Source organism: Denticeps clupeoides, chromosome 13, assembly GCF_900700375.1.
Source record: "Denticeps clupeoides chromosome 13, fDenClu1.1, whole genome shotgun sequence".
NCBI classification, from domain to species: Eukaryota; Metazoa; Chordata; class Actinopteri; order Clupeiformes; family Denticipitidae; genus Denticeps; species Denticeps clupeoides.
The window spans coordinates 11147167-11167338 of NC_041719.1; the positions used below are offsets into that span (position 1 = coordinate 11147167).

General features: G+C 43.0%; 1 protein-coding gene across 4 annotated transcripts in view; it reads left to right on the forward strand.

Moving 5' to 3' along the window:
• The first annotated feature begins 3473 nt into the window (after positions 1 to 3473).
• The window catches only part of brinp3a.2 (bone morphogenetic protein/retinoic acid inducible neural-specific 3a, tandem duplicate 2), a 29411-nt gene continuing 12712 nt past the window's right edge, over positions 3474 to 20172 (forward strand). The window contains exons 1-5 of one of the 4 annotated variants that reach the window (XM_029001845.1): positions 3474 to 3925; positions 4606 to 4696; positions 10845 to 11151; positions 15174 to 15364; positions 17587 to 17777. In XM_029001845.1, coding sequence (XP_028857678.1) covers positions 10943 to 11151; positions 15174 to 15364; positions 17587 to 17777 — 591 coding nt within the window. In that variant the 5' untranslated portion in view covers positions 3474 to 3925; positions 4606 to 4696; positions 10845 to 10942. Of the gene's footprint in view, positions 3926 to 4605; positions 4697 to 10844; positions 11152 to 15173; positions 15365 to 16274; positions 16374 to 17586; positions 17778 to 20172 lie in introns of those variants that run through there. The other 3 variants (XM_029001844.1, XM_029001846.1, XM_029001847.1) reach the window with 3 other exon arrangements.

The following is a 20172-nucleotide window of genomic DNA, read 5'->3' on the forward strand; positions in this document are numbered from 1 at the left end:
TGTTATTCGCAGAAGTAGGCTTAATGAAATTAATATTATAATGTTCTACTATATTACCATTTTCAAATATGGCTTGTCAGTGTACCTTAACTCACAGATATAGATCCCCATATTTGAATGAGCAGATAAGGGTTAATAAACCTGTCATTGCAGTCTGTGGTCGAGTTGTAAAAACCAATCGGGGGGGATGGTGAATTTCAGCATTTAACAGACATATTTTGTGCTGATGGGAGTACACATGGTGGGAGATCCACTGTATACCCTTTATATTGCTGTTTAAGCAAAACATAATGAATATATTCTACTGTCCTAAAACAACATGCAGGACATGGATGTCACATGTCAGACACTCAGATTTACTGCCAAAGCAGTCAGGTAGTGAATTTTCACTCAAATACTGGTGTGTGAGCTGCACAAAGTCTTTACTACAGTGGGCCATACGATTTCCCCTCAATGTGATTAATAACATTGGCGAATTGTGTTTTAACACTAAGAGGCGTAAAAAACGGTGGCGTCATGGTTGAACAACTTTTTTACGCTGCTTTCTTATGCATTCACTGATAAAATAGCACAAGGGATGGAACACGGGGTTTTAGCAGGGGGATTTTTATTTCATGGGGATGGCATCCCTACTCGTATCCTACTTTAGTTCTGATTGCAGCTTACACCCATACAGGATCAAAAGCATTCCCAAAAGCATTCTTCTATGCTGAATATTGCAAATTATAATTGATATAATATGACATATATGTTGAAGGTTTTTAAAATTTTTAACTTTGTGGATTGCCAAATGTCATATTGTATGTAAGTGCCACAGACCGGTGCTGAAACAGGACCCGTAATCTTCAAATGCAAATGTTCCATTGTGCTGCTCATGGTAACATTGGTGCCATATCCTGGTCATTATGCTTAGGTATACATTTTTCTTAGATCTTTTATGAATTGGACACGTTTTGATGACATATAGGGGAAAGGCAGCGGGTGAAAGTGCAGTTCCCTGAAGAATACCTCAGATCCATATTAACGCTGTAATCTGTCTCAAGTGGTTCCATGATCTCTCGCTTTTAGATTAGCACCTTGCTTATCATCCTAATCTGACATGCATGAATCAAATCTGGCCAAAATGACAGACAGAATAAAAAAAAAATCCTCATCCACAATCAAACTACAAGTCATGCTTCGTGTAACACCCGTTCGTTTTATAAAACCTCCTACCCAGATAAGCGTAAGCTGGGTGAGCGTCACGGAGCTTGCTGGAGCCCGTCCCAGCGTCTCCGAGCACAAAGCAGGAGCAAACCCTGAACAAAGCACCAGTCCATTGTGAACACACACAGACACACACAGACACACACTATCACGGCCAATTTAGCATTGTCAGTTCACCTCATCTGTCTCACAGCTGTCTTTGTTCAAAAACCTTTTAGAATATCGGGAGAGCATGCAAACATCGAGGTGAGACTAAAGCCCAGGTCTCTTTGTAGCCTCGTTGGCGCTCTTACCACGTCACGCCTCCATATAACATGCACAAAAGGAACCAATTCCACTTGTGCGAAAAAACTGCCTCCGCAAGGAAAAAGTTCGTTCATGTTGTTCACTCAGTTCATTCAGTTTAGTACACTGCTGGTACGCAGAAGCATTGGTATTACAGACTTAATGAAGACAAATTAGAAGGTAGGGCTTCACTTAAAAGTGGCCACTAAAATTGGAAAGCCAGAATGAGGATGCAATATGATATTCCTAGGTGTTGGACTGGTTCTATAAAATACAAGGTCATAAAGGTCACTTGTGCTAAATGAAAATTAGTTTATGCTTCATAACTTCATGCTGTTTTTACCAAGCTTTTTGGATTTTGGAGGATGCTTTATGCTGCTATCATACACACTGCAAGCACTTGCATGAACTCTTAATGGTGGATTCTCCCTGGCTCCAGCACAATGTGACTACAGTGCATATACATCAATATGTAATGGTTTTATTCATACCAGAAATACTTTGCTTGAGGAGCCGCCAGCCACTTCATGTTTACATTTACATTTACAGCATTTATCAGACGCCCTTATCCAGAGCGACTTACAATCAGTAGGTACAGGGACAGTCTCCCTGGAGCAACTTAGGGTTAAGTGTCTTGCTCAGGGACACAATGGTAGTAAGTGGGATTCGAACCCGGGTCTTCTGGTTCATAGGCGAGTGTGTTACCCACTAGGCTACTAACACCCTTTGTTATCAAGCAGGCAAGATGAATTTTAAAATAAACATTTTCAATGACTAAAAAGACTAAAGGTTCAAAACTTGAGAATTATGTGCACCACAATGACATACAGGGATGGGGAATAAAATGCATCCAAAAGTTTTTAGGGGGCAAAACCAGTGCAGGCTGATGGAGACTTATTATAGTAAACACAATGGTGATAAATATACCGATTTTCTGTTCTGTCACATTGGCCATTTGTCACTGTGTACATATATTCATTACAAATGTGTGGAGATGGCCCACATAACTACAAAGCCACAAAAGATTCAACATTGCTGTATGTCTCATGAAAAGGGGCAGAAAGGCATCTGTCTGTCAAGTACTTAATTTTTCCTTATATTAATACGTGTGAAGGGTTTTTTTTTTTTGATGGTGAGATCACGTCACTGAAGGAGAAAGTAGGAAAATACAGTTATGTTTGCTGTACATAGTGAACAAGTGTGCATACACTACACATACATTCACATACCATGCACTCAGTGGCCAGTCATCCAGCACCAGTCACCCATTCTTCATCAGAAGATGTGGTATGTATTCCTCCTCGTCTCTAACCTTCATGCCTGGTCGTAACATAAAATGTACATAAGCACTATTAATATTCGTAGTTTATAAAATGCTGCATGAAACATTTGATAGCGCTGTCAATTAATCTGAAAGTTATGAATTTGACCTGTGTTACGTGTTTTTTATGTTACATGTAATTTAAGTGATTGGTTACATAATTGTTTGCATTTTTATTTTCCTCCTTTTATTGTGTCCCATCAAATGTCGTGATTCAGATATTATCTGTGGGATTACCTTTCACCATTTTGTCACGTGTTTCAGTTTCCAAAACCATACAGGCAAAAAAACACCATTCAAAAGTTGAGATTAATCGTGATTAATCGCAGCCCAATACTGCTATGAACTCGATCGTTTTTAATCGATTGGCGCCGTCATTTTTTGCACCTCGACCTGCGTGCAGGTTTGATGTTGTCTTTGTGGTTTCTTTTAATGGGATCGAGAAAGTTCATGGTCTCATGTTCATGGGAATGCCCCTCTTTTTTGTCTTCGTTGCTTCCATGAGGCTCTGATAAGGACATTTATCTCTCCCGCCTCGTCAGGGGTCTTAAGTGTCTCCTTCAAAGAGCCATTAGGGAGAGAGAGAGGGGGCTTAAAACATGTGACTGGGTGAGAGAGGGAGCGCCGGTCTCAGCCTCCTCTTCCTCTTCTTCACACGGCTATGCGGAGCTGGAGGGTCGGGCGGAGCTCCGCTCTTCTGCTTTATTATCATCATCATCATCATCATCATCACCATCATCGTCCTCGTCATTATTATTACCGCTGTTCGTGTGATTATTCGGGAATGCGTCCGGCGAATCGGTGCGAGGCGCGTGCACGGACCCGCGTCCTTCCTCGGAGCGCGTGCCCGTCTCCTTCTTTTTAGATGACGGCGGTTCTCCCCTCCGTCGCGTATCGGACGGTGGCGTTTTATTGTAAGAAAGAAAAAGTCATGACGCCGTTTCTTGCCGGATAAAGCAGCACGTTGGCTCTCTCTCGACTGGCGGGGATTTTAATCAACACTTCTTCAACACCGCCATCAATTTCAATCCACCTCCTCCCATGAAGGATCCCGGGAAGGGACGGAATGAGCTCCTTCAGCCCGGCCAACTTCTGCGACTTTTCCGTGTTGCGGTGAGTTGGTGGCATGAGGTGGCAGGCATGCTGTGCCCTCCCCTTCACACACACACACACACACACACACACACACGTCAGATGATCCCTGAAGGTCTGCTGATGTTTCTGCAGGAGCTCGAATGCTTCTAAGCTGACGATCACTGAGCACAGTGTCCATACCAGAGCAGGAGCAGTTCGTAGAAACGTACCGTTATTAAGAGTGATTTTTGTGTCCCCCCCTCCTTCCAGAGCGATCCAGTGGCAGCAGGGACAAGTTTTGGTGGTTGGGAAAGGCTCGCGCCCCCCTCCCGTCATGCGATCAAAGCCAAGCTCCTCAAGCAATTCGAGTGTGAAAGTGCATGCGAGGCGAGATTATGACAGAAAAAAAATAATTATTTTAGCCATTAAAAAAAAAAGAAAGTGAGGGGGGGACGATCTGAGCATTCTCGGTGTGTCCCCCATCGCTTCCCTGTCCTTCGAGCCTCACGCCTCCATTCAGCGTCAGTTTCTTCAAACAGAAGAGATGTGCACACTACATGGCACGGGCCGTGCCAGAGAGGAGCTTCGGCCAGGGGAAGTGCGCTTGAAGGTGTCTGTTGCCACAGACGCCGCTGTCTGTCGGCCCTGTCTGCCTATCCGTCCCGGGGGCTTTTTCTGAGAGGATTTTAGTGATGAGCTTTTCTGTATGTCACCCACAGCGGGGTCGCCGCCCCGGGTCAGTCCGGTAATGCTGCAGTGAGGGAGGCTTGGAACTGTCTGGCACCGACACTGGCTTTGCATGGAGACTCAGTACGTGTGTAAATGTGCTCATTGTGTTGGTGAATTGTGTGGTGACCCGTAGGTGGCTGGCGGCGAGTCTGCAGGTCCGCTTGCTTTGTGTGACCTGGGGCGGGCAGGGGGCGGGGCATGGCAGGAAGAGCGAGAGAGAGAGAGTGAGAGAGAGAGATGCCGCCAGTGTTCAGATGAGGGTTTGAATGCAGCATTCACCTTCTGTGGTGGATTGTGTGTGTGTTGGTGGCCCAGCTGTCTCTCACATCGACTCACGCTGGCACGGCTCTACCCCTTTCCAAAAAAACGCCATTTAGAGCTCTTGGCTGCTGCATAAAAGGAGGGAAAAGCACAGTGCAGCACACAAACACACACACACAGACAGCAAATTCTCAATGGCCCATTCATCCCATCCAAATGTGTGATTTAGTCATAGATCAGAGCTTGTTAGTGTCCCCCTCCTCCCTTCCCGTATTCAAATGAACGTCCTGTGCGCCTCAATGGTGCTTTTTCCTACAAATCCCCGTCTGTAGGTAAAATCGGCCCCTAACAAGTCCTCGGATAAATGAGCGGCTCACGTGCGGAGCAGCTCGCCCGCGGTTTTTAATCGCACCAAATGCTGGGGGATGAGTGTGAGAGGTTGGACTGGAGGCAGACAGGCGAGCCTTGGCACGGGGATGGCTTTCTGCCGGGAAACCGGAGCCCATTATTTTATGATAATGACCAGACTGGCAGATCGGCGCATCTGCCCTGACTCCGAGCTTTGTCTGACGCTGGCAGCGAGAGAGCCGCAACACACAGAGACGGGCGGGCTGACGGGAGCAATAAAACAAAGATCGCTTTCAAGAACGCCGCCTAATTGAATGATGCGTGTGGGGCCGCGCGGGCAAACGTGCAGCAAGCCTCAGCTCAACGTTAATCGCTTCATGAAAGCAAAGCAAAAATTAACAAGTCAAGGGTCGACCTCTGGAGTTTTGCATTGCCTGGCGTGTTGCACCAAAACGAAAAGCACGTGAAACAAGTCCCGCTCGTACAGGGAGCGTTTCCGATGCCCCCCAAGCCCCCCCCCCCCCCCAAAAAAAAGGGGTGCCACAATTAAATTCCGATCCAGGAAGCGCTGGTGCGCCAGATTTATGTGGCACGTTGGCAAACTTGTGGGCACGTTGGTGTTTTAAAGCAGGCCTGTGTGTGCTTTGCTCAGATTTATTGAAGCTCTTTACCCCGTCCCGCTCTCAGCCACTGGGTGATATGCGGCCAAATAAAAGGGAGAACTTTACGAGCCGGATTGACGTAATTAAAGCTGCGCTTTTTTTTTTTTTAATATTATTATAATTATTATCACGTACCTTGCACTGACTATGCAGCGGAATTTTATTGTTTTAAAGACTAAAAGCGACCATTCATTGCTGTCTTTTATAATACAATACGAATGAAAATCTGCACAACAGTGCACAAGTCATCTACGTGCACACAACGGTACTTGGTTTAGATCTTATTATGTTCAATCTGATGTTATTGCACAGGGATTTTTTTGAATTATGATGTTGTTTGCAAATGCCTGGAAATAAAAACAGACTTGATATGCAGGAAAACCATGAATCAGATCACATTTAATAAATCGGGCCATAGATTGTATTTGTATTGTAATGAGAGGAGGGTTTTCATTCCGGGAGGCGGATGCTGAATAAAACACGCGCTTTTTTATTTATTTTTTTTTTATTTTGCTCCCTTCCCCCTGCTTGCCGTTGTCAATACACACACATTAATATGACGTGTGACAGTCTATCCCGGTTCTCGCAGCGATTACAAATTCCTGCAGGAGGCAGACAATTATTTTTGTCTCGGGAGCTATACATTCTTAGAGGCCCATTCCTCAAAGTGACAGCAAGATTAGACAGGATATTCGATTTTGCATTCATCACCTGACACGTTTCGCTCCCCTTTAGCAGCGCTGGAGGTTTCGGGGGTTTTTTTTGTTGTTTGTATTTGTTTTATTGTTTTGTAGGTGATATATTCTCTTTGAGATTATGCTCGCGTCGCTCTTTGTACACTCTTTTGTAGTCACTGATAAACAGCGGAGACTTGAAGGCACATCATCCCGGACCAAAAAAAAGAAAGAAAGAAATTGCCACACGCTACCCCTGGCGTCCTGTGAAATGTACTGTTGATTGTTGTGGGAGGGGATTAACTGGGTTAATTAGGGCCAGAATTTCCATTAGTCAGCACTGAAGGGAGGATGTGAAGTTTATCAGTTCCTCTTTCAGACTTTGAAGATGGTTTGGGGGATAGCTCCGAGACAATCTTGAATGCGGCGGAGTTACAAATTAGTGTGTTGGGTAAAGTTGAACGAAAGCTTCTACGTCAGAACTCCAAGATGCTCCCCACTCCCAATTATATTTTAATTTGGATGTCTCTGCATCCAGGTATACGAGCAGAGCTAAACATGCATATCAGTGAAGATTAGTTACCTGTTCAGTTTGACTTTTAGACTTTTAGAAACTGAATAATCAGCTGTTCCATTACTTTAAATGCATTTCAAGTGCATAGCTAATAAGGCCAGTTAGAATGTCTTAGTCATTTGCATACTCATTATACAGGTAAATTGCTATGGTCTCCTCTTTGGAATGTCTTAACACATGCAAAAAAAAGCTCTATGATTGTATCAGTGGAATAAATACTAAGTAGGATTTGGGAATCTAAAATCACATTAACTCCATCCTCTCAAGGCTCTTTACAATCCTGAGAATAAGAATTGTTGCTCTTCATATAATATGTAGAAAGATTCGGTGGCATTACATGCAGAAAGGGCATTAGGAAAATTATTTTATAAGAAATTGTCCTTCTGCTGATTATACCGTTGTGCCAAATATAGCAACCCAAAGCAACGAGTTTGTAATTTACAGTACAGTGATATATGTAGAATAACAATGTAGGCTTGCGGTCAACAAACTGAGATCAAGCCAACGCACACTCACACTCCAACACACTCCGGTGGGACCAGAAATTAGCAATTAGCACACAGTGGAGTACCAGCTATATGAATGAATGGAAATAACCTGCAAAGTGTGCATAGTCTACAGCAGAGTTGCATTTACACTGTAACTGCATTCAGAGTGTTATTATCATACAATTACAGCTTTATTATTAATTGATAGTTTTTTTTTTAAACACGTTCCCTGTGATTGACTGCATATGGTTATTTAATGCTTCGTTTGAGACACAGTTGGCCAAAGGTGGGCTAAACATCCATTTATAATCATTTCTTTTAGAAGAAGAAAAAAACGCATCATGTCATAATCAGGCAATCTATGCCTTTGAAGGAATATGTACCCTCTTCCAAACAACATCAGGCCAGAAGGGGTTCTTTTTAATAGCTCTTTCATCTATAAAAAGGACATGGCTAATGAATATTACGAGCTGTGCCCTCCATGAATAAGAAACAGTTTAAAACATGCAGCCTTTTAAGTGATGTTTTTATGGGCTTTTATACAAAACCCATTGTTTTCAAAGAAATAACCATAACCATGTTTATGTGCATTAAATCACATTAGAATGTATTTTTGTGTGATGTAACCTTTTCCAATGTCAATTTGTGCGTAATGGCTGTAATTATACCATTACCTCAAATCCTTTCTTAGAATAGCAGTCGGAAGAAGTAGGTTAACTCTTACACTAACCGTATTTTAGACCGGCAGAGGGTTATTTCCCGCCTGTGTTGCTGTGTGCTGTTTACTGAGCAGAGGCACTGGAGCAGGTTCTGCCCCACACATTCAAGGTGGACGAGTTAAGCATCAGCTGATGAAATGCAGTGTTATTCCATCACGTCTTCACAAACCCGCCTAAGGCCATTTCAGCAGGTAATACTTGAAATCTGTACACAGCAGATGTTTGTTTGTTTGTTTCTTAATATTTTTTTATAGATAATATGATTACGGATTACAGAGGCAGGTCTCCGCTAGCTGCGTATCGCTATTGCTCGCCGCTGGTATTGCATAAGCGCGGCGTGCAGGCTGTGATCCGAACGCCGCCCGTGGCCCCGGCGCAGACAGATACGCTGTCTGCAGTGTGGGGGGGGGTGGGGGTTTACTCGAAAGCCGACGCTTTAGGCGATGACTAAACTACTGCGTGATTACAGATTGCATTAGAGCGGACACGCCTCCACGCCGCAGCTGGGCAACAGAAAGGCCGAAAACTGCGGAAAAGACAACAAGTCAATCGGGAACGGCCGCCGTGCGAGTAAATATATGAACAAGCAGAAGTAGCTGCGAGTGCCAGAGCCGGCAATTTACTCGGCCCTCGTTTATTCGCGCATTTGTACGCAGTAAAACGTTGCGGCGCCGCATCATTTCAAGTTCAGTGGTTGTTAGGCTGTTAAATGTGCAAAACAAATAAAGGCCAACGTTACAGAGCACCACTTTGCGCGGCACGCTGCCGGGCTGAACTGTGATGCATTGTGGGTCTCCCACTGTGCTCGAACTGCGATCCGGCCGGGTCCTCTCATCAGTATGCACGGCCATGTGTGGATGTCGGCGCTGGAGAATTAGATGTCACACGGCAACAAAAAAAAAAAAGGAAAAAAGAGGGGCTTTTTAAATCCGGTGTAATCACAGCAAAAAGCCTTGTAGCAAAGATCGCTCGCACCGGCGCAGATCTACTTATCTGTGAATAACATGCAGGCGTGCGGCCCATAATGGTTCAAGGTTGCAGTCGAGGCCGGACGCGGGAGTCACGGACTATTATTAGGACTTTTTTTTTGTCTGAGGCGCACTGGAAATGCTGGCATGCCAGGCGGACAAGGGGTGACATTGTTTGTCTGTCCCTTTCTGCCGATTGAGATCTTAAAAAAACGAACCTGGCGCTCTGTCGCTAAATGCTCCTCTACACCCGTCAGAGAGTAGCAGCATTCTGGAACCCACCTAGACGTCCTGTATGGCCACATGGCAGACGTTGCTTGACAGACTGTCATCAGAATACAGTAATGAGGCTTTTTTTATTATTGCTCTTTCCTGGCATCTGGTATCGTCACGGCTGCAGGAGATGACTGACAACCCTTAGAGGGAAACGTGTGAAATGGTTTGAGGCCAGGACAAGGGGTGGAACAGCAGGACCTTCTGGAAAGAGATGATTGGAAATGTGGTTGCGCAACTGCAGGTGTGTTTCTGTGACAGGTGACTGAGAAGATCTGAAATGACTGAGAATGAACCCGCGGCTCACACTTATAGGTAGCTGACATGGAAATGTCCCGGCAGTAGGGTTGGCTGATATGCACTGAAAGATTTCCCTTTCATATTGAAGAGTGGGAGTGTTTAAAGGAGTTTCAAATTGACCTTTTGGGATATTGATGTTTTCATTTAGCATATTGTAACCCATAACCTATCTGGCACAAAAATAGCAGCATCAATAGAATTAATAACACTCATCTAACTGGAAAATTTTGAGATTTTAAGATTCCATTAATAAAATTGTTCTTCTGAGTCTTCTGAGCATGAGCAGTATGATATGATAAGCGTTTGTTGTACCCCAATCTGCAATTCGTAAAAATTGTGCATATCAGACTTGGGATATCAGACAGAAAGAAATGAAAGTGTTTAAATAGTCAAACCTTAATCATTTGTTGCAATTGGCAGTAAGCATTGTAGAAGGAAGCAGGTGTAAGTGGAGAAACCTGGTTGTGAACATGGAAATGAGTATTGCTCTCTTGTGGTCTCCAACTGCTGTTAATCCTGTTTACGAAAGCAGAAAAAATCGTGTTTCAAAATGCACGCGTCACATATATTATTTGAATTTAATACATGAACGTGTCAACGATATATGTCAATACATATAATGTGCTGATCAATCGTCTAATGTTCAATCAGTTCGGTTTCGATTCATTTGACCGTAGGGCTTTAACATAATGTGTTGCCATTAGGACAACTGACAACCGAAAAGCAGAATAGTCTGCAAGGAGAGTTTATACCACTCACTAACAGAAAATTAGCAGACTTTTCCCTTCATGTATTACCATTTTCTGACAAGATCCCCCTGAAGTCCAAGACCTTAAAGGCTGTGAGAATGCAGGAGTGCTCCTTTTCTTCCCTTTAATCGACTCTGTGTCTGTGCACGTGCAAGCAGTCACATGAACCAATGGCTGTGGCTTTTGTGTAACGGATCTTCTTGCCTTGCCCAGGTGCTGGTGGAGAGTGGAGGGAATGCAGAGCTCTAGTTCCCAGGGGTGGAGCGAGCAAGCGTCACAGTGCTGCTGCTGCTGCTGCTGCTGCTGAACCCATGCGTCTCTCCCTGATGGCTCTATGGGAGTTTCTGACTGTCAGCCTCCACTGCTGGGTCGCAGCTGCGGCCAGCCTCACAGAGGAGAGGCCAGGGGGACCTCTGGACTGGCTCCTCTCAGACAAGGGTCCCTTTCACCACTCGCAAGAGTACACTGACTTTGTGGAGAGAAACCGCCAGGGTTTCTCCACCCGATACAAGATTTACAGGTGAGAACGCTGAGGGCCTAAGCACCGGCGTGCACTTAGTCACTGTCACAGAGAACACGGGTGTGATATGCGGAATAAAATGGGATTTCTTTCAGGCAGGAAAATGTTTTTGCAATGTCTGTTTAAAATGCAAATTATTCTGATAGCCAGTAATAACGGAAGCACATAGCTGCCACCATGCTTATTTCATCAACAAAGTAAGGTTTATAACTATTCTAGCATTTCTCCATTCAACAAAATTAATGTGACTTTTGTATTCTCTTTATAAAGAGAATTGTAATAATACCTTAAATTGGATTTCAGTGTAACAAGAAATTGTAATAAGACCAGGGATGTGTATTTTATGAGGGGAGTACCTAAGAGTGCCAATATCTCTGACAATATCTCTTGGTTATGGTCATAACATTACATGCCAGGCTGAAACCTGAATGTTGCTTAGGAACAGTGAGATCAGAAGTGGAACTATTTTAACATGACATTTTTCTGTTAATTCTGTATTGGCATTAATAAGTCTAAAATAGCAAACTGTGGCATCAAGAATGTCAGGTTAATGTACTTCTCATAATAATGAAAAACAATGTTATTAACACAAATTTATTTTTTGTTATCTGTAACTGTACGATTCTGAAAGTAGAACTCTGAACAACTAATTTCAATAGATATATGTTTCTGTTTCCCATATTATCACTTGCACCTTTCACACACTCTCAATGTCATTATTCCATCTTTTACACCCAGTTGTTACCCTCTTTATTCTGAAAGAAGAAATCAATGTGTTCCACATGTATGCACAGTATAGGCTAGTATTTCATAACCAAATCAATCCATGTCAGTTTGTCAGGATTCACAAAGGCACTCTTACATTTGTAATTCATGCCAAATGTCTTTTTGTGGCAAAGCTCTGAAATGAGGTTGGGGCTGCTGCAGTTGCATTGTTTGATGGAGGATGTTGGCGATGTGGATTTGTTTGAGGTGCTTTACGGCTTTAATGATTGGCTCTCCATTAAAGTCCCCCCCCCCAGGCTAACACGAGCACATCAGCACAGCGGCGCAACCATTAAGATTAATAGTCTTATCCATGTGGCCAAATGATTAGTGGGTTCTTAATACATATTACTCTGCATTGCTATGGCGTCCCATGAGAGGGTCTATCTGAGGTCTCTGCTCTAACTTCTGTCTTAAAAATTATATTTGGCCGTGCTCATCAGAGAAAGCCTTAGAAAAAAAAAAAAAAGACAAAACCTACTTAAATCTGCCACATAGTTGGATAGTTTTTGCGAATTAAACCGCTCAGAATGCTTTTTTCCCCATTAGTTTATGATGGCAATTGGCAGAAATGTACAGTCACTGAATTCAAGGCTTAAAACTGATTTACTGACACAATCCACTCAATTCCGATCCCCCAATGAGGATTACTGATTTTGTGTGTGTGTGTGAATGTGTGCACTTAAACGGTCAGATTATCACAGCCAATCAATGATTTTTTTTATCTTCTTTTTGTGGTTTATCTTGTTTTTTTTCTCTCTTTTTTGTGAGAGTTTTGTAATTGCCATACAGTTTTGTGTCTCGTAATGAGAAAGGTTACAAGTACAGATGACAAGCGTGAAGCTAATCCCCCCACTCCGGTGTTAATTCCAAGCAATTTCGGCATCCCAATTTCTGTCAGTCTGATTCTCTTGGAGAAGAAAAATAACAAACAAAACAACAAAAAACCTGAGCCTGAACAGACCCAGAGAGATTAAAAGTGACAATATTATTTTCAGGATGGGTCCCCCCCCTCTTGTGGAGTTTGTGGCTTTGTTGCTCTGCTAAATTCTAATAATCCGCAATGACAGAAAGAAGATGAATTACCAGAAGTGGTCCTTCTAGTTATAGTGGGGTGTAACAGCGGCGTCTCTGTAATGAAAGTGCGCTGTCTCATCCCTCTTTCAATTCTCCCCCTTTCTCCCTGATTGAATTTGAAAGAATTTTTAATAAGTTCGGAGGAAGGAATTTGGGCCCCCTTTCTTCGCTGCTGAAAATTCTTGGGGCCCAAATGGCGCTGCTCCCGGTGGGCATGAGGATAAGCTCCATTGCAGCACCTGCTCAAGCGAACCATTGCCAAGGGACAGTTGCCATAGACACCGGTGGGAAACTGTAATGTCTGCAGGAGAATATTTGGTGCGTAACACATGCCAAGCGTTGCAACTAATGTTGCTTTTCTGTGGCCATAACCTGCTCAGAATTCCCATTGGAAAGTGGCATTTTGTTCTTTTGAAAACTACCTTTTTTATTGTAACATTTGTCTTCATTTGACTAATCTTTTAAAACCATTTCATCTCAAAGGTACAGACAAAGAAAAACGCTTTATGATGTAAGCTCACTGTGGCTTGTGTAAGGATATTTGTTCCGGAACAAAGGCAAGGAGACGTGCATGGTATTTCTGAAGGCTTTGCAAAAAAAAAAAAAAAAAAGAAATCAAAGAAGCAGCCCTCGAGTTACGTAACGTTGCTGTTGTGGCACTAAAGCAGTTGTCGGCTCGACGTTGTGACAGTGAACGATAATGGGCATCGAGTTGCCACCTCCTGATTCGCTCTTGTGGAGCAGCCTTCACACGTCCCCTTCCCTGTAAGGGCAGAGCCACAAGGCCGAACCGGGGGTTTTAAGATAAGACAAGAGAAGCTTATCGCCCTCAGTGGTGAGTGAAGAAGAGAATGACATAGAAGGATTTCGCTCCCTCTGCCACATGGCACCATCGGCGTCTTTGATCTACCAAGCGCTTGCGCAGCAACAGTTCGGGGGAGAGATAGAGCCGTGCCCGGCTGCAGGAGTCCCCGCCGCTTCGAGATCTGATGAGATGGAGATTGATCATCGCTCAGCTCCACAGTAATACTTCATCTTCCACAAAATAAATAAATAAATAAGAAATCGTCATTTCATTCAGGCTTATTCATCTGGACGTACTCGGATATTTGCGCCCGGCGAGCAGGTTAACACGTTTGGCTTCCTTGTGCATAATTTCCCATTAATTGTATCTCCTTGCTCCTTGTGAATTGTTGAACAGCGGATAGAATTAGCAGCCTCCTTTTTTTTCCTGGAATGAATCAATCAAACATCTGGGTCGGGAGGCCCCGCTCATTACTCCTGATTTAATGTGATATATATCCTTTCAAAAGGCCACCCTAATACCATCCATCACCGGCACCAAGGTTGCCCAACCTACTTTGATTACTGAAGACAAGCTCTTATTTCACCAGACAGTGTATCATTTGGGAGTGATTAGGCCGCCGTTGCGTGCTGGCCTCTCGGTTATTTGTCTGTTTGGGTGCGCTAAACTGCGTGTGTGTGTGTGTGTGTGTGTGTGTGTTTGTCTACTTATATTAATATTAACACTGTAGTCCATCACATGGCAGCTTTTTGTGTGAAAAAAAATTAGTTTTGAGATCAAAATGTTGATAATGCCAAATTGGTATGGGAATGCATTTAAACATTTATTCCAATCATGTAGTGTGGCTGTAGCCCGGTGGTCAACCAGCTCAAGGCCATCGGCAAGGTCAAAAGATCGAAACTCTCCCTAACAGATCCTTCTACTTTCATTGTGCCTTTGTCAGCCCTGTGTCATGTGACTGGAAAGGATCCTCTGGCCTCATGCTGATGAATGAAAATGTATTTCTTTTAAGATCTTTAAATTTGTGGGTACCCTTCAGTTCTGGCATGTATTTTTCCTCCCAATCTATTAAAAACGTTGTCTGCTCTCGCACATGTCCAGTCTTCCGTGTGTTTCCCTGTCACTGCAAATTTCCCCGTGATGTGTTTATTAGGCAGTGCGACTGTCAGCAGCACACTTTAAGGCTGCATTCATCTTCCTGATGGTAGCGCACCTTCTCCGAGAGCTTAAAGCTAATGATGCAGTCAGGCGCTGCAGTGGCTGCCCCCCAAAGGCTCACCTCTCCTCTGCCACAGCAGTTGCACATTAATAAAAGCGGCGGCTTAATGAAAAGGCTTGTTTACCGTCCGCGCGGCGGTTTCTGTTTCCTTTGCAGAGAGTTTGGCCGCTGGAAAGTGAATAACTTGGCAGTGGAGCGCAGAGATTTTCTGGACTCCCCTCTGCCCCTGACTCCTGAGTTTGCCCGGAACATTCGGCTCCTGGGGCGTCGGCCGACAGCCCAGCTAATTACGGACAATCTCATCAAGAAGTATGGAACCCACTTCCTGCTGTCAGCAACGCTAGGAGGTAGCATTATATTTATATAAATATACATGCACACACAAGGTGGATCTAACTGCCACAGAATAAGATCCATAAAATTCTCCTGCTTCTGGTTACATTGTGTGGGCATGAGAGGCACTGTGGTCGAAAATTAATTAAAAAAAAGAACTGTCACCTTTAAAACAAATTTGTAAAAAGTGTTAAAATAAATAAATTCACCATTACCTTTATCTTAAATTGGAAAAATGAGAAAACCTGCATATTAATTGCAACAATTAAATGTATCCAAAGAAAACACCACTGCATTTAACACTTTGTACAACCTCCATTTGCCAGTAGAACAGCATGGATTCCTTTCTTGTGTACTATTAGAAGGCTGCACAATACTGAAGAAAGTTACTGAGATGCTCTCTCTCTTTAACACAAGTCTAAACTGGTAGGACTAAAGTTTGAAAAACATTAACATATACAGTTTATGCATACATGGGTCTGGTAGCTTTACTAAATGGTAGAATGGAAATTTCCTTCTAGATTTCCTGTCTTGAATCAAGAAACAGCCACCATCCCATTTTTTTTTTTTTCGTCAGGGCATTTTATATAAAGGTTATGAGGCAGATGGGGGTCTCACTTTGCAAGCAGTTGGGGCTATTTGTGGAACAAGCACTGGATCATGTCTGCCATGCCGACGGAATGGGTTTCCTCTGCACAAGATACACTTGCCAATTTCTTTACAGTGTTCAGTGCCTCAGAAAGGTCACGCTCCTGTGTGGCTGTAGATAATGTAAAACTCTTTACAGCCCCAACTCATGTGACCACCGTACTCAGGCAAACGGCCAATATCTTGCACAACGAGAACATGAAAATGGAGAGCTGGTGGGCTTGGAGATGTGCCAGCTGAAGGCCTGGGCTTTAAAATTGATTGCTTGTCTCTGGCCTGGAACACAAGGACTTCATGAAATGGATAAATGCATTGTGAATAGTGTGAGAACGGAATCCACGGTCTCTCAGCACAAAGGAAAACAGGAACGGAGTGGTAGGTGGCAGTGCACATTTTACATTGTTCATGCTGAAGTTACCTTTTGTCTCAAAGCTGGAAGGACATGAAGGACTCAGGCATAGTAGTGACAGACATTTACTTCAATATGAATAGCTTGAAAGGGCATGAGAGTAGAGACACTTCAGCAACTGAGGAGCTGTCCAAGGTGCTTGGCTTTTGTGTACAGTTGCTTGTTAAAACATACTTGACTCACATGTATTAAGCTATGATTATTCTGTACATTTGAATGAACTCATTCACAGTCATACAGCTCATGTAACACTGGTATGCACAGTAATAATAATAATAACTAATTAAAAATGTAACATTTCTTACATTTAAACACCCTTAATATATAAAAAGACATACATCTAGATGCAACCGAGGTACATCCCACTGCGCTGGAAAGAATTTATTGCATCTGTACAGGGATGCATGGCTAGAGGTTCCTATGTTCATCTCTTGGGGTTGCAATCCACAAACTGTCCTCACCTCTTTTATGAAATGTAGGTTAGTTTTGGCCAAAGTATAAATAGTTTTTTCCTATGCACGGTTGCGAGAGACAGTGACAAAGCAGTGAAAAGGGGCCACAGTTGACAATAAAACATGCATCATTCTAGATATATAGTTATGGCTATTACATTTTGTCCATGTACATAATACTCAACACTCAAATGCAAATTTTGTCTTTTAAACTTCTAGTTTTTTTTTGCTCAACATACTATAGACACATTCAACACATTTCTTTTAAACTGAATCACATTATAAGAGGATAGTAATAAAGGTTCTTCAGTGACAGGAGAGCTGTTTGTGGTGCTGAAAAGCATGTTATGTTAAGACTCACACATAAGATTTAAAGCTAGGTTTAAAGCTTTATTTCTGTACTTTTGAATGAACTACTATACTGAATCACAAATTTTTAAAATTTAGGCTAGTATAAATAGTTTATAATCTTTCTATGTTTAGTAATGGAGGTTAATAACAAAAATACAAGTAATACTGAGCCAAATATTGAGAAATAGTGAGAAATATTAAGGTCTGTGGTGTGAGCTATTAAAAAAAAAAGATTGACTTGGACTTAATACACACAGAAGTGTTTCAGACTGTGATGCTGTTTGCTCATGCATTTTTGAATGAACATTTATACACTCTGAATGATGTAATGCTGGTGTAAATTGTCATGGTGTTTATTTTCACCCACTCTCTGTAGGAGAGGAGGCCTTAACCATATTTGTTGACAAAAGGAAGCTGAGCAAGAAAGCCGAGGTGAGCGACTACTCCAGTAATGGCACCACGGTCACTCTCGAGACCCTCCACCAGCTGGCTGCGTCGTATTTCATTGACAGAGAGAGCACACTGCGCAAGCTGCACCACATTCAGATCGCCTCCACCGCCATCAAGGTAAAGTACACCGGAAAGCAAGCGCGGGCTGGCAGGCAGGGGGCTTATAATGAAGCATGAGCAGTGTGGCTGCGCTCTTGCATCAGCATTTACCACGTCATTTAAAATGTGACTTGTGACACAATGTGCGACAAAGAAGCAGTTCACAAAAACACCGAACAGTGTGGTTATATTTACAGACGTTTTCCATTTTAGAACTGATTCTATCAATCATTTTACAATCAAGTTACAGGTGGATTTAACTTATCTGTCTGTCTGTGTATTGCCTTCATATTTCATCTGATTTGACAAACTTTCACCATTTTAGCCTTGGTATTTAAAATTAATTAGCATTTAAATTTGTAGGCAACTATTGGCAGAATACTAATAGAAATGGCCTGACTTAGTCCAACGTATTCCACTTTACTCAGTCTTATAACATCATTAGTCACTGGCATAATAAGTCATAAAATGTCAATAAAAAATTATTATTATTTATTGGACCCGCTTTCTTTGCACTGCCGATTAATTTGGTCTTTAAATTGGATTACATGCACGTGCTGCTCATTAAGGAGCAAAGGAATTGAGTGAGCAGGATCTCGAGAGTTAAATTCAAGTCCAGAAAGAAGAAGGACTGATTCCGTCTGATCCCTCCAGACTAAATGGCCCATCCAATTCCCCGGGGTGCCTGGTATGAGACCACATTCCCAAGGGATCAGAATCCTGACCTCTGCAACCAAAACCACCCACATGCCAACATTTCATCTTTTAGACACCTAAAATAGCAAAAAAAAAAAAAAATCTCACTCTCTAGATCTCTCTTTTTTGCCATTATGTGGAACACCATAGCAATTTAGCTGCAGTAATTGGTGGCTGCTGTGCTTTTGATGAACGGAATGTGCGGCAAAAGTGCCCTGATTAAACTCGAAATGGAACGAGGTTCATACTCTTTGAATACAGGTTCAGTCTTTTCTGTGCAAGCCTTTAGAAACCGAAGCAATTCTTATTTTTCTGGGAAATGTAATTTTTCACCGGGGCATTATAACATGGACATGTCCATATTGTGAAGGAGGAAAAAGAAAATCTGATATGTTCACGCCACTTTATAAAAGTGCTCATGCTCATGCATCATCTTCAGGTTTGGCTCCAACAAGGACTAAAGTCAAAAGGGTATAGTCATTGGTGTTTGTTTTAGGCCTGATTGGAAACACAGATGCCGTGTTATGATAATATTGAATATTTTATAAGATTGTCCTTCATCTACTGATGTGCTGTACTATGATTCAAATGGGATAGAGCGTGATTGTTCTGTCAGATAGTGCTGACCCTTGGTCTCAGTGTTGTGCCGCATTCGATTATTGTTCCATTGCCTTTTTTAAAGGAAAAGGTTTCTTTTACCAACCGGCTGTTGTAGAGGTTAGACATTTTTATTACATCTTAGAGGGCACTTCTCAGGTAGTCTGGTAGTGTCTGCCTGATGCTTGGCAAAGGCTATGCTTTGTGCGAGCAGGCTTTCATGTGCGACTGGTGAGTGACAGGAGCAAGCTCCGAAGCAGGGAGGTTCAGCTCCATCAGCAGAGGAGAATGGATCAGAGGGGGGAAAAAGATGGATTCTTCAACACATGCATCATTTCCACGGGGCGGTGACCCGCGCTCACGGGACAGACAGAACTAAACGTTTCGCTGTGTGAATATCAAATTGAACGCCGGCTCGTGTGGAGGATGAAGCAAGCACACCATAGCTCTCTGCCCCTCCCCTGCCGAGCTCTGTGTGTGTGTGTGTGTGTGTGAGTATGATTTAGGGGGGTGGGGTGGGGGGGTTGAATTCGCAACTCGTTTCGGGAGGAAAAGCCTGTTAGCGTGCTGGTGTGCTGGGACTTTGCGGTGGAAATCGCTGCCGCCTCAGACGGATGCTGGATCCCAGTGGCTTGGCTTAAGCTGTTTGTCTAATGCATAATGACTCAAGCTGTGTCTGAGCAGCAGGGATGATTTTTGTTATGATTTGACAATTTCCCAACTAAATTACTGATAACTGCAAACCCTTGTTACCCCCTTAACCCCCTACTGAATGTGTCGCTGACAAAAAGAGCGGGAATGCAATTAAGAAGAAGAAAGAAATCTTAACAGCTTGTCATCACGTATGATGTGCATATACCCCCGTGCATTTTTTTTTTTCATTCCGCCAAAGATCACCTCTGCTTACCAACCAGGAGGGCAGCGCATGCTGACTCTCACTATAACTTGTGTACAGTGAAATTACAGACGATGTGTGTCTATACATTAGCCCTAACCTACAGCAAGCCCAAACATAATGGGCTGGTGGGCAATAATCTGCCATTAGCCATGAGGTAATGCAGCAAATCTGCATTTGTAAAGGATAACAGATGCTTCAAAATGTACTGTTTTCAATGTGTCC